Genomic DNA, 15,420 nt, shown 5'->3' with positions numbered 1-15,420 from the left:
AAGTAAAAGATCCTTATTGGTTGTGGCATTTTCGTTATGGCCACTTGAGTTTTGGTGGATTGAAGACCCTCCAACAGAAAAATATAGTGACTGGTCTTCCCCAGATTAGTATTCCTTCCCAAGTTTGTGAATAATGTGTTGTTCGCAAACAACATCATTCTCAATTTCCCTAAGGGAAGTCATGGCGAGCAAAATGTGTTATGGAGATAATTCACTCCGATATTTGTGGCCCGATAACACCATTTTCTAATGGAGGAAAAACCATTAAGACCCTTCGAACAGATTGTGGTGGAGAATATTGCTCAACCGAATTTGAAGTTTTTTGTGAAGTTTATGGCATTTGAAGAGTGCTGATAGTTGCTTATACACCACAACAAAATGGTGTATCAGAGAGAAAAAATATAACCATCCTTAATATGGTGATAAGCTTGTTGGTAAGAGGGAGAATTCCAAAAACCGTTTTGTCTTGAAACTGTAAATTGGAGTATTCACATCTTGAACAGAAGTTTTACATTTGCTGTTCAAAATATGATACCAGAGGAGGCTTGGAGTGGAAGGAAATCAGGTGTAGATTATTTTAAAATTTTTGGCTGCATCGCTCATGCACATATCTTGAATGAAAAAAAAGGAAGAAACTTGATGATAAAGGGGAAAAGTGTGTCTTTCTTAGTGTTAGTGAAGCATCCAAAGCATATAAATTGTTTAATTCACTAACCAAGAAGATTATGACCAGCCAAGACGTTGTCTTTGATGAGAACACTTGGGATTGGAATAGGCAGCAACCTACTCAAGTTATTTTTGACAATGATTCTGAAAGAGAGCCAACTCTAGTAGCATTTATGCCTGAAAATTCATCAGAAGCAACTCCAACAACTGCTGAAATTTTGCCAACAGCAGCGGAAGCTATTGATACAGCAGCTCAATCTCTTAGTTGTATTCGAAAAAGGCCCGCATGGATGGAAGACTATGAGGTAACTGAAATTAAAGATACAATCACTCATTTTGCTTTATTTTTAGATTGTAATCTTACAACTTTTGAAAGTGTCATCAAAGAAGTAAAATGGAGGAAGGCAATAGACGATGAAATTGACGCCATTGAAAGAAATGATACTTAGGAGCTGGCTGATCTTCCGAAGGGCACAAAACCATTGGTGTAAAGTGGGTCTTCAAAACAAAACTAAAAGAAAATGGTGAAATTGATAAGTATAAGACGTGTTTGGTAGCTAAGGGATATAAGCAGGAATATGGAATTGATTATACATAAGTTTTTGCTCCCGTTGCAAGACATGATACAATCAGATTGATGATCGCATTGGCAGCGCAGAACTCGTGGCCTATTTTCCAGTTGGATGTCAAATCGGCATTCTTGCATGGAAACTTGGAGGAACAGGTATTTGCAGAACAACCCCTTGGCTATATTAAGATCATAAATGAGCATAAAGTATATAGATTAAAGACAGCTCTTTATGGATTAAAATAAGCTCCACGAGCTTGGTATAGTCGCACTGAGACTTATTTTTTGAAAGAAGGCTTTCACAAATGTCCATATGAGCACACACTTTTTGTTAAAATTGGAGATAAAGGGAAATTACTCATTGTTTGCGTATATGTAGACGATCTTATATTTACTAGAAATGATGGTGTCATGTTTAAAGAATTCAAGAAATCTATAATGGTTGAATTTGAAATGTCTGACCTTGGTATGATGCATTACTTCCTTGGCATAGCAGTAGTACAATCAACTAATGAGATCTTTATTTCTCAAAAGAAGTATGTGCAAAATATTTTAGACAGGTTTTGGATGAAGGATTGCAGTCCTGTAAGCACTCCAACTGAGTTTGGTTTGAAGCTAAACAAAGATCATGAAGGGAAAAAGGAGGATAACACACTTCACAAGCAAATTGTTGGTAGTTTGATGTATTTAACTGCAAAAAGACCATACATAATGTATTTTGTGAGTTTAATAAGAAGATATATGGAAAATCCAACAGAAGTGCATTTGTTAGCTGTCAAGAGAATCCTTCGTTATTTGCAAGGAACTAGAGATTTTGGGTTGTTCTACAAGAAGGGTAAAAAGTTAGAGTTGTTCGAGTTTACTGACAGTGATTATGCAGAAGATCAAGATGATAGAAGGAGCACTTCGGGCTATGTTTTTATGTTGGGCATAAGGGCCGTTTCATGGTTTTCTAAAAACCAACCAATTGTCACCTCGTCAACTACAGAAGCTGAATTTATTGCTGCAACCGCTTATGCTTGTCAAGTTATCTAGTTGAAAAGAATTCTTGAAGAGCTACAATTCAAACAAGTTGAAGCTACTACAGTTTTTTTGTGACAACAACTCAGCAATCAAACTCTCCAAGAATCCTGTGCTACACGGAAGAAGCAAACATATCGATATGAAATATTATTTTTTAAGAGATCTTAGCAATGATGGAACAATCAAACTGGTTTATTGTCGAAGTGAAGACCAAGTTGCCGATATACAGACCAAGCCTTTCAAGTTGGCTATATTTGTGAAGTTGTGTGGTCTATTTGGAGTTTGTTCACGTGCTGCTGTAAAGGACTTTGCAGAGGGTTGATTTTCTTTTAAATAGATTTCTGCAGATTTCAGTTTAAGGGAGGGTGTTAAGATTTAAATGTTTTATTTCATATTTTTTAATATTTACTGAAAGTTCTAGTCATTGGTAGAAGTTGTGGTTAATGGTAGGATGTGATCCTATTTTATAGGAGTTGTGATTAGTGTTAGGATGTGATTCTATTTTATAAGAATTTGTGGTTAGTGTTAGGATGAAATGTTCTGATGTAAAGCCTACTTATAGGCCCTTTTCTTATCAATTTTCAGATCAAGCTTTGCCATTTTAACTCGTCTCTTTTGTTTATTCTTACCTTTATATCAAGAATTGAGAGGAGAAAGGTCAAACTGTAGAGGAAACTGAAAATAGAAACTGCTTTCACTTTTTAGTGTAAATTTGTGTCCTTAAAACTAATTCTTTTCTAGTAAATAGGAGAAATTTCTAAGTTTATACCGGATTTTGAAAAAGATGACACAAGTGAAATCTCCTTCTAAGACCTTTGTAGTATTTGAGACAAAATGGTAGATGTTCATAAATTATATCATAAGGTTAGGGATGAGTTAAGAAATTAAAAGCCCATACCAAGGAAGGAAGGGGGAATTCATTCTGTGTTTTTTCTTCTTCTTGTATTGGTATACAAAAGTAATTTTTTTTCTTTCTATTTAATACTTTTAAAAGCACAAAAACTAATATTAGGTAGTATTCAAGTGGCAAAAATTTAAATTTCAAAATTATCCTCCATTGCAGTTCATACCAAACTAAAATAACCTTCATATCCTAAAATTCAAATCAAAGGGTCGTTTCCCACGCGATGTCAGCAAAATTATCCTTCATTTTTTTAGTTCATGCCAAACTAGGTTTTGAATGTCAAAAATAAGATCTGATGTAGACCAGTTTGCATCCCCAAAAAAAAGAATGTTCTCAAGGATTTGTTTAGCATCCGAGACACTTGTAATTTCTTTCCACTGAAATTTAATGCCCTTTTTAAGAGTTTCAAGGATTGCCCAGGCTTCAGTAGAGGCAGAAGAGCATCTACAACTCTTCAATCCCATGATGCTGAACAGCTTAAGACCAGTGTCTCTGCAAATCAATCCCATTGAAGCAGACATGTCATGATTTTTCCAAGAGGCATCGCACTAGATTTTTTTAGAGGCACAAACTATGGGCATCCAAGAGTGCATTGAAATCGAAGGGGTGGTCCGTGGAAGGAGGGCTGTTGATAGGGTTTTGAAAGATCCCAAAACTGAGTTTGATTCTCTGACTATTTGAAGAAATTCCCAAGTTTTGTTTTCAAAGATATGCTTATTTCTAGCTTTCCAAATGCCCCAACTGAAGGTGGCAAATTGGGAAATAATTTCAAGTTTTTAGAGAAAGACCAATCTCTTTGGTGAATAGAAGAATTAATAAGATTTTCTAATGTTGTGGAAGAGAATTTAGTCTGAAGTGGGGGAAAGAGTCCATATTTTTTGGGATAGTGGGTAGTGAAGTAGAACATGATCTATTGTTTCTGGTGCACATTAAAGATAAAGTAAATACATAATAATAAGCTGAAAAATATGGGCTGAAAAATGATGAAAGCCAAAAGGAGAAGAAGAAGAAGAAATGAGAATGTTATGCCCAGGGTCTCACTGATAATAAAAATTCATCGGGGATTTGAGTATAGCTCACAAATATTGATAACCTTGACATTGGAATGACTGAACCCAAAAATCATTACAAACATGATAGTTACACATTCAAAAATTTGCTCTTTGCATGCTTAGAATTTTAACATTTCATATCATACATGCAAAGAGCAAGTGACAAGTATAAAGTAGAGGATTTGAAGCTGGTTATTGTAGATTTATGTAAGCTCCTATTTTTATCTGCAATAAAACAAAGAGACCATCCAAATTAGCATATTTCTAAGACAAGGCAAACTTTAGGGACAATCACACACACTTAACATCCTTTCACTGCCTGAATTTATGTTGCAATAAATGGATGCTGCACTATTTCTATATGGAAAACTTGAAGCAATTTGGCAAGTTTGGATGTGGGAATCTCTTTTTCCAAAAAATCAAGAAAAAAATGAAAACCGGTATTATTGCAAATAATTTTATTAATACTGGTAATTTCTTGGTGCCATGAACAATTCGTTAATAAAATCAGACTGTAGATTCGACTAAATGGAACATAAACAATTCAACAATTTAAATTTTTTTTACCTTTCTCTGGTAAGGAGAACTAGCATTCCAAAGCCTACCATGATTGCTATTTTTATTGCCTAAGAAGAAAAAAGTTACAATAATGGTGTTAGAGATGGAAATATGTCTTAGAGAAATTTAAAGAAAATTAAGAGCTGCCACCAAACACCACCAGACACTTGTCTGACCTATTACTTATTTAGTCAACTAATTTAGAGATAGCCTCCCTTAAACAAACACTCCCTTAGGCAGACAAATCCAACCTTACAGTTAATAAAAATTTTCAATAATAGTGAAGACTGAAGAGTAAAGCTCATGTTGTGCAATACATGCACTTTGCATTCAGCAAATTTCAGCGAATAGGTCACTTGTGAGAATTACTGAAATGTAGTGAACCCTAAAATTTGAAGCCTACAGCAGTAGAATTGTGTTCAGAAGAGATTCTTTTTCATCTTTTTGAAAAAACCTAGTTGGACCTTACAGGTGACATTAAGAAAAAGTCCTTCACAAACTGAAATGCATGGTCTTCAGAAGAGAGAAAAGTGCATCTGCAGTAACCTGTCCAATTGATCCTTGAGAAGTTTCAACATATGTTGCACTCTCAAGCTTTGGCCCGTCAGTGGGAGATGTCTTCTCCATTATATTTGCTTCAACATCAGAACTACCATGCATACCATGCTGGAATTGGTAAATACAATGATTAAATGATCAAATTGGCAGTTCAGATACAAAAAAACTCACATATACATAGAAGAAGCCAAAAATACCTCCCCCACATCTTGCAGTGGCAGAAACTTCATGTCTTTTTGTTCCATTGTTGCTTCAATACTACAATTTCCAAGTAGATTGATCACGTTTGTACAACAAGTTGTTATACATAACCGTCTTGCTCTTTCATCAAGGAATATCCATGAACCAGAGCTTTCAAAGGAGTCTCCATAATATGCTACGGATTTCAGTCTAAGGTTCGCAGCTTCTTTACTAACCTTTTCATGCAGGCTAAAGAGTTGGTGCTCTACCCTATGATCATTTAAGGTTCTTCCCAAGTCCATATCTGTTTCAATAGTAGATCCTTTTGTCAAATGTCCCAGAGATTTCCTCTCTTCCTTCACATCTACAACTTCTTGTGCTATGTCATTTTTATTCTTCAAACTTGGGTTGCCTCCTTCAGATTGAATGTGCTGTCCGCTAAACCCTAACTGCCTTGTATCCTGAAATGGTTGAGTCTCATTTAGTGCGCTATGGAAACCAAACTGCTCTATTCTTTTCTTTGTTTTTGTTGAGGTTTGTCGCAACTCCCCCATATCTGAACTCCGCTGTGCTAATTTAGTCTTCCCAGACTTATTTTCCTTCAAATGCAAGGCCTTAATAGGATATGGGGTGGTAGATTGAGATTTTGTTGCTGTTGGATTGATCTGAGATGTTGTATTCTGCTTTCAATCAAGTTTTTTAGAATGTCAATCAAATAGAAATGTGTAAAACTCTCAAAGCACATGGAAAACACTCGCAGAGAAGAATACTAGTACCTGAGTCGAACTATTTTCGAGGGCACTTATCATTTTCCTAACATTACTAGGAAAGCTCTCCTGTGAACTTGATATCTCCTCAGATCTATCATCCGTGTCTTTCTCCTGATTGGGAAAACCTGATCCATTGTTTGTAGTAACAGCTGATTCTGAGCATTTGAACAAAGTTGAAGCTTCTAGTGAATGAAGATATTGTGCTGAAGCATCAGGACCAGGAGACTCAGGAAAAATCTTCTCAATGAATTCTCTTTCAGTTATTTGGTGTTGAACTTGTTTTGGCATGGAAGCTGTCAATACAGCTTCCTGACTTCTATCTGTATCATTCCAGAAAGGGGGAAATTGGTGTTAGAAAAACTCAACTGAACTTCTAGAGCATCTTTTTGACGAAACACAATTCTGTGCTACAATGCAATTTAATTCTTAACTGGGGCTGCTTGCTTCAAATCAGGAGTTCCTTCTTTGTGGCCAGTACTGTACTGTGAATCTTTGGAAGAGCTATTGGGCAACATTTGATCAGCTTGCATGGCTACCTCTTCAATGTTCACAGCTTCAAGATGAGGAAGGCTTGTTTTTGAATCTTGACAAGATGCAGTGCTCAGAACATCAAGAAAGAGCCTTTCAGAAAAGGGGCAATATAAGAATAACTGAGCCCTCATGGTTGAGGCATATATATTGTTGACCTTACAAGACTTAAAATCTTGTTTTGATGATAATAAATTAGAAGAACTTAACATATTTGATTAATTGATTGTTTTGATGATAACAAATCAGAGGAACTGAACATATTTGATTAAGTGATGATATTTCAGGACTCAAATATGTGAATACAAGGTCAAGTGCTCACAAGAATCATTGAAAGCTTATACTCCAAAGAAAGATGATCAAATGAGGCTTAAAGAATATTAAAGCATGGATTCAAAGATGATCTAATAAAGCTTGAAGATCATGAGAGTATGAATATTAAAGAGAACTTGCTAAAAGCTTAAAGTATATTGAAGCTTGAAGACAAGATGAAGTCAAATAAAGACAAACATGAAGACTTAAGTGTTTAGAATGTCAAAGTCTTAAAAAGTCTTTTTGTAAGTACTTCAAACAATTTCAATATGGATACATGAAGCTCTTTAGGGGTCATTGTGGACTAAGAGACTTTATTTTACAAAACCTTGGATAAAGAATTTACAAATCAAAGCAAGAGAGCAAAGAGTTTTTGAAAACTAAAACTGAAAAACCAGAATTTTAGCTGCCCAGACAACTGAAGTTTATCCTCAGAAGACTGAAGAATTTCCTCAAAAGATTGAAGATTAAGTTCAGTCTACTGAAGAATTTCCTGACGAAATTCTGAAGAGGCAGTATAGCCTCAGAAGACTGAACCATGTCAGCCCAATCGATTGACCCTGTTTCCAATTAGTTTTTCAGCGTGTTAAAGAACTTTAGAAGACTGAACCCGATACTTCAGTCTACTGAACACTATTAACAGCTATATTTTTTAAAAGTTTTTAAATTCAAATTCATATTTCTTGTGCTCCAAGCTTTCTATAAACTTGGGAAACACTCCAAGTCACTTGGGGAACACGAAATAGACTTGATTTCTCATCTATAAATAACCCCCTAAGGCTAAGGATTAATTACACCAAGAAAATACAACAATCAAGCTTTCTTACTCTCAAATCTCCCAATTCTCTCAAAACTCTCTTGTGCAATCAATTTCTAAATTTCACTACTGAGATTTTATTGATTTAAAGGTCACGGTTCTTGTGTTCTTAACTGAGTTTTACAACTAAGATAGACCCCCGGTGATATCTTCTTGAGCTTCATCTTTCCATATTGTGTTTTTGTTTCAAGTATATAGATTTCAATTATACTAATCTACTCTTTTGGAGAGTGTCTTTTTACACCAATATTTGTTTCTTCTTTGGTAAACGGTTCAGGTTCTTGAATTGTTGTGCCGAGGGTGGGGTATTGCTTGGAGAGGCACGCTCTAGCCTATTGAAGGAGTGACCGAGCGTGGGGTATCGCTTGGAGAGGGGGCTCTACCCATAAGGAGAGATTTGTAAAGGTTTGCTCCGCCCAGAAAGGAGTGCTATAGTGGAATCCTTAGGTGGTAATGGCCTAAGGCGAGGATGTAGGCTGAGTATAAGCCGAACTTCGTAAAAAATCTCGATCTCACTCTCTTCCCTACTCTCATTTAATTTCTTGTTTTTATTAACTGCGTGGTTGGATTTTAATTCTTGATCATATTTACTATGTGGATTGAAAATTAAATAAACCAAGGTTTAATTTGGTTTTAGGATTGCGGAAACCGAAAGGGAGTACATTGGTTGATTAATATAAATTGCCGAAACCTCAAAGGGAGTACGTTGATTGGTTAACGCCTAAGACAAATTAATTAAAATTTTATTTAAAGTATGAGTTGTGGTTTGTATTGAGGAAACACAATTCATTCATACAGGGCTTGAATCAAATTCATATATACAGGATGACAAACAAACTCTACTTTGAGATCTTGTAAAAGCTGAAAATTGCAAAAGTACTACATATCATATCTTGATTAAGATATTGTGGTTGAATGGTTTAATGTTTGTTTAATTGATGTTGTTGAGAATTATTGGGTTGTGTTGATATATAAGTTGTAGTTAATCTAACTAAGCATTAGAAGTTAAAACAAAATTGTGTGTTCACTAAATTAACAAAAGGTTGCAAATTTGTAATAAGAGTTAAAAGAAAATTTTAATAGCCCAATTCCCCCCCCCCCCCTCTTGGGACTACATCTTAACTTTCATATATTATAGATATCATCATTAACAATAAATAGAAATTACTGAACTTCTAAGATTGCTGTAAAGTGACTCACCATATTTCTTGATTTTCTTCTTCAATGCAGATTCTCTCTATTAAGAAACAAATAAAAAACAGAGATATTAAATTAATCCACCACCTCCACCAACAATGACAACATATTAAGGAATCTAATGGATCCATAATCCGACTATCCAAGTCATAGATAGCAAATTTTCCATGTTGCATATTGTATTTTGATTTTCTCACAACCTTTGGAACTTGGAAAGTTGAAAATATGGTCCATTTTGGATCAACCCAGTGACTTGAGGATGGGATAGCCATCTTAAAGGTCCCAATTCAAAGTTGCAAAGGGACAGAGAGGCATTTGGGATGGGGGATGGATTACCCCAGTTGTGTCGGCATGGTGGGATTCCCAATGGATTGAAAAGAAGTTGAAAATAGTGGAGATCCTACAAGGCATGAGCACATTTTGAGCTAAAAAAAGAGAGTTCAGGATTGCACATTTTGCATACCCGGTGGTTTTTATCGAATATAAATCCAAAAGTTGGGCGAGTACATTAGGGGCTAGAAGAGTGCTCAGGACCTCTTTAAGTTCATTTCTAGTTTATGGGTAGATAATTACACAATTGCTCATTTTCTGTACATAATGATTTCAATCCACTATAAACTCAAATGCGGTAAGAGTTGGGCATCCTGAAGAGAAGAAACTGTACCATTATACGAATTTGATTACGCTCTTCTTCACTGAGGATGAACTGCAGCTTCATATGCACATGCCCACCTCCTTCAAAAGGGAAAATTTGTTCCCACGAACCCTTTTCAACTACCAACATTGTATCAATGCCTACAGACAAAAGCATAACCATCCTCATTAGCTGAAGGACGACAAATAAAACACATACGTCAAATGAGTTCAAATGGGAAAAAAAAAAAAAGTTAAATGATAAACCTGTGTGTGATATTGCATTTCCCTCTTGATCCAACAGTGTGACAATCAAATTTTTGCGAAGGGTCGTTAATGGGCTGCAAATTTTTGGCACAGATCATCACCACAAGTTTAAACTTGCAAACATGAAAGTTAAAGAGCAACGAATAGCAGAGTAAAAATTCCAAAATCTAAAACCAGAATCAGAATCAGCATCATTACAAAGAGAAGTCCCCCTTTCCCCAAGTCTGATACTCATCCTTCCCGATTGAAACTGCATTAGTCAATCTCAACCTTATTAAAGCCCAGCCAAGACTGTCGACCCAAAAATAAAAAAGCCAAAGAGAGAAGAAAAAAAAAAAGAAAAAAGAAAAAAGAAAGATGATCTGCTCACCTTTTACAGATACTGACGAAGAGGGTGATGAAGGGGGAAAATCCATAAAACCCAGAACTGTAGCAAATCATATATAAAAAATTCAAAACAGAAGTGCAACTTTTGAACTACAGCCATTGAAAAGAACAGAGATATTGTTGTTTTGTACCTGAAACTTGGATGGTTCCTGGCATTGGAGTTCAGACACAGCTTGGCAGTTGGCAGTGGGAGATTGACCAAATAAAATTAGAAAGACAGCGGGAGAGAAGAGGCAATGAGTCGGTCAGTAAAAACCAGCACGATGGCTTTAAGATTAATTAAAAATCTGAAGGCTTGTGGTGTTCGAGCATAGAGTGGGAATCCAAAACACCCAAGAGAGAACAAATGAAGTAATGAACAAATGAACCGTGTGGACGATCGAATGGGGAAGGCCATAATCTTGTGGCTCTGAGAACCCTGATATGGGTTGTTCACCACCACAAATGCATTAACTACGCTCATTGCAGTATATGCTAATTTAATTTTTACAATTGAGTTTTTTATTTTTATTTTTATTTTTATTTTTATGTTTATTTTGTGTGCTTTCATAAGTAATTTTTTTTCTATATATTTCCATCCTTCATGCTCTTACTAGTTCATCACAATTTTAAGACAAATAAAGTCAAAGGAGAATACTTTTTCGATTAAACTCTAAATTTAGATTAAAATATTATATGAATTGAAAATCACGAAAGCAGGATAGTTTCCTTTCTACATGCTTAAAGAAGATTAACCAGAATAATAAATAAATAAATAATTCGTTCTCTTTTTGGTATTGTTTCTCTGTTGGCGAGCAGCTGCTATTCGAATGGTGACATCATAATTGAATTGAAGGGCAAGCATGGGACTTGTGCAGCACATAGCCAGTGCATATTATGCTTAATTGTTACAGCTGTCCTTTGCTCAACCTCTTTTTTACAATTGCAGGTATCAAGAATGCTCTAGTTCATATCCCTTTACCATGCGGTTGCTTTTCTTTTTACATAATAGAGAAATGGGAAATAATGTCATGTACGAAAAATAATATTTTTTATCATGAATATCCTTTAGATGGATAAGTTGGATCTCACTTTCCTTCGTTATTAGTTTATTCTCTCGATTTTTGTTTGGTTGGTTTAGATTTTTTTATTTTAGTTTATTTTATTATTTTTATTTTTATTAGGTCTCTATTTAGATTTGTTTCTTATATAGTTTTGTTTAAATTTATAGTCTTATTTTGGTTGGTTGTTAGTATTATTTTTGAGAGACATTTAATGTCTTTTTTATTTGTAATCTCTTAATGCTTGTCATGTAATCACGGTATTCTTTCTCCAAAAGTGAAGGTATATCAATAAATAATTAGAGGTGCCGCCCTCCTTTAGTTAAAAAAAAAAGAAAGAATGCTCTAGTTCATGTACCTCAGAATTCAACTCTCTTCAACCAACAAAGCACACCTCTCAGATAGTTTTCTCATATTTTCAAATTTGCATCAGGATAGTTTTCTCAAATTTTCAGAATTACATATCTTGGAAGTTGGAACTTTTGCTCTATGGGGGTACAATACTGGTTTGTCACATAATCTTGCCAAATGAATGACAGGTTGAATTCCAAGAATTTAATGAAGCAATGAAGTAAAGAAGTAAAAAATGTAAAAAAGAGATACCCAAAATTAGAAAACCTAGGTGTGCAATTGCCAGCACAGGTAAAAATTCATTACAAAAGGAAGTGTGCAAAGAGGATCTACGAACTCTCATGCTGAAAGACCCAATTACTATTGGAGATGGATTCAGCGCAACACACAGCACATGGCACAACTGAAGATTGACGTCTGCCATTCTGTTTTCATATTCCCTTTTGATTATATTAGTTAGTTGCTCATTTTCCTTGCCCAGCTGTATATAAAGGGTAGTAATGTATTTTCTTAATTAGTTACAATATTCTTTGGCAATTGTATATAAACACACGACTGTAAGCTTGCTGCAACAGAAGAAATACAAAGAGCATTTTTTTCTTCTCTTTTCTCTAAAATCTTCTTCTTTGATTCTCCATGCATTCCATTTCTAACATGGTATCAGAGCAGGATTCACAAGCACTTCATGTTGAAGATGATGATGCTTCTAAACTCTCTAATGAAAAGAACTCTTCTAACCTATACCTGAACTTTTCTGACCCCTTTAACCCATTTCGAATTGCGAATGGTGACAACCTTGCTGCTGCATTGGTCTCTGACCTCCGTATTACTGATAATTATGTTAGCTAGTCGCGTGCTGTTAGCCGAGCTCTTCGTGCGAAGAACAAACTTGGATTCATCAATGGCATGCTTCTTAAACCTTTTTCTTTTTCAGATCCCCTTCTTGAAGCCTGAGAGAGGTGCAATGATCTGGTTGTGTCTTGGTTGCAGAATTCTGTAAGTGCTTCTGTGAAATCAAGCCTAGCTTTAGTTGATGATTCCAGAATGTTGTGGGTGGAACTTAGGGATCTTTTTACTCAACAAAAGGGTCCTCGTACCTTTCAACTTAAACGTGATTTAGATGCTTCATGACAAAGTCAGGATTTTGTCGCTATCTATTTTGGTCATCTCAAAGGTTTGTGGGATGAGCTTGCTGTGTATAACCCTCTTCCCAATTGTGATTGTGGAAAATTGAAGGTTCTTCATGACCATGATTGTGTCATTCAATTCCTCATGGAATTGTCTGACTCTTACTCAAACACAAGAGACCGGATTATGCTCTGTGATCCCTTACCACCTCTTAACTGAGTGTTCTCTATGGTTCAACAAAAAGAATGACAACACTAAATCATTCCCACCTCTACCCCTTATGAACTTATGGCTATGATGGCCAGACCTACCTACAATCCCACAAAATACCCTCCCAAGTCCTCCAACTCAAATACCCAAAAAACCGGCTAACCATATTGCTCTCACTATAAGATCCCAAGCCACTCTCTTGATAATTGTTTTAAGATTGGTAATGTTGAACCCCCTTTGTGTTCACATTGTCACATAACTGGCCACATTGTTGCTAAATGTTACAAACTACATAGCTATCCTCCTAGACACAAGCTCCATAGGAAACCCAGAAGTTTTGCAGTCACTGCCACCCACTCCAGTGCTCTTCCAGAGGCTGGTCATGAGGTTGTTCCAACTGAGTTTATGGCATTTACCAAAAGCCAATGTCAACAACTTCTTTCTCTTTTGCATCCCAAGGAACCCAGCTCACCCATGGCTACTTTCTATGTTGCTCAACCCTCTCCATCTCCATGTTCCAGTCATATCAGCACCTCTCAAGTTTTTGGTATGGCCATTTGTTTAGCCACACATACACATAAATTTCATAGCTCACACACCTCACCTTGGATAATTGACACAGGGGCAACTGATCATATCATTTGTTGCTCCTCCCTTTTCACATCCATAACCGCTATTGTTTGTTACCAAGTCAAGTCACCTAATAGAGAAGCAACCCCTGTTAGCCACACTGGTGTTGTGAGAATCTCTGAGCACTTAGTGTTAAATCATGTCTTGTGAGTGCCTTCTTTTCATTTTAAGTTACTTTTTACCAAACAACTTGCTCAGCATGCTTACTGCTGTCTAATTTTTCTATCTGATTCTTGTTTTCTTTAGGACTTAGCTTCTTGGACAACGATTGGGATGGGTGAAGTTAGAGGTGGCCTTTATCATCTACTCAACTCACGGGTGCACCTTCTGCTCTTGTTGATGCTTGGCATACTTTCCTACACAAAGACCACCTCAGTTCTGCTTCTGCTACTCATACAACCTCTTGTTTAGATTTATGGCACTACAGATTTGGCCACATCTCTCCTTTTGGATTACTTTTAATTACTGACCCCATTGTAACTAGCAATCTAAAACACCATAATCAAATGCCATGTTCTTTCTGTCCTTTAGCCAAACAACATCGTCTTCCTTTTCCACACTCTGAGCATTCCTTTTTACATGCTTTTGATATTGTCCATTGTGACATTTGGGGTCCCAACTCCACCATTGCAGCTGATGGATCTCATTTCTTTCTCACACTTGTCGATGATTTCTATAGAACAACTTGGGTTTATATGCTTCAAAATAAATCTGACACTCGTACTTGTATTGTCACCTTTTGCAATCTAATTGAAACACAATTTCAGACAAAAATTAAGATACTTAGGAGTGACAGTGGGTTTGAATTCCAAATGAAAGATTTCTATCAAACCAAAGGTATCATACACCAAAGGATTTGTGTGGAACACCCCAACAAAACGGGTTCGTGGAGAGAAAACATCAACATATCATGAATGTGGCTTGTGCATTACGATTCCACTCTCGTCTCCCTCTCAAGTTTTGGACTGACTATGTTCTAACATCAGTCTACCTCATTAATAGAACCCCTATCCCCTCCTTCATAATAAAACCCCTTATGAAACCCACTTCCATATCCCACCCCGTTACCAACACTTAAGAGTCTTCGGGTGCCTTGCTTATGCCTCTACACTATCTCATGGGAGGAAGAAACTTGACCCCCATGGTAGAGCGTGTCTTTTTAGGATCCCCTTTCAGCATTAAAGCATATAAATTACTTGATTTACAAACTGAGCAAGTTTTTCTATCCCAAGATGTCCACTTCCATGAAATAATTTTTCCCTTCCATTCCCTACTACCCAACACAACATCACCTTCGCTTTCTTGTAAGAACCTAACCCGAGATATGTAGATTGACTAAATAATAAAAGGGTAAAAAGGTAAATTTTGCAGGCTTCGTCGACGAAGCCATTGTTCTTGTCGATGAAGGTCGTCATACTCTTCGTCGCCAAAATTTAGAGCCTCTTCCACGAAGAGATACCGAACGTATTGTAAAATATTAGAATAGGGTTCGTCGGCAAAAGAGTTGGTTCATCGACGAAATGTATGAATGATTCGTCGACGAAGGCGCCATCTCGTCGACAAGGTTGGCTGGGTCAAAGGGGCTATAAATATCCTATTTCATTGCTTAGGTGCTAAAAAACCTCAAATACTCTCTCTCTC

At 36.3% G+C, this 15,420-nt stretch overlaps 1 protein-coding gene across 3 annotated transcripts; it reads right to left on the bottom strand.

Moving 5' to 3' along the window:
- Positions 1 to 4,166: 4,166 nt before the first annotated feature.
- On the bottom strand, positions 4,167 to 10,862 carry LOC131158356 (uncharacterized). Of its 3 annotated transcripts, none has more exons than XM_058113166.1 (12): positions 10,552 to 10,862; positions 10,404 to 10,460; positions 10,232 to 10,283; positions 10,034 to 10,107; positions 9,798 to 9,928; positions 9,137 to 9,173; positions 6,713 to 6,862; positions 6,286 to 6,602; positions 5,527 to 6,189; positions 5,318 to 5,437; positions 4,781 to 4,839; positions 4,167 to 4,438 (listed from the first exon to the last, which is right to left on the bottom strand). In XM_058113166.1, the coding sequence occupies exons 1-12, from the start codon at positions 10,574 to 10,576 to the stop codon at positions 4,435 to 4,437; spliced, it is 1,689 nt and encodes a 562-aa protein (XP_057969149.1). In that variant the 5' UTR covers positions 10,577 to 10,862; the 3' UTR covers positions 4,167 to 4,434. The 3 variants fall into 3 exon arrangements, with proteins under 3 accessions (XP_057969149.1, XP_057969150.1, XP_057969151.1); XM_058113167.1 differs by having other exon boundaries at positions 6,713 to 6,832; positions 10,552 to 10,815; XM_058113168.1 differs by lacking the exons at positions 10,232 to 10,283; positions 10,404 to 10,460 and having other exon boundaries at positions 10,552 to 10,748.
- Positions 10,863 to 15,420: the final 4,558 nt, after the last annotated feature.

The sequence above is a fragment of the Malania oleifera genome, chromosome 6 (assembly GCF_029873635.1).
Source record: "Malania oleifera isolate guangnan ecotype guangnan chromosome 6, ASM2987363v1, whole genome shotgun sequence".
NCBI classification, from domain to species: domain Eukaryota; kingdom Viridiplantae; phylum Streptophyta; class Magnoliopsida; order Santalales; family Ximeniaceae; genus Malania; species Malania oleifera.
This window is presented reverse-complemented; position numbering and strand designations above follow the sequence as displayed.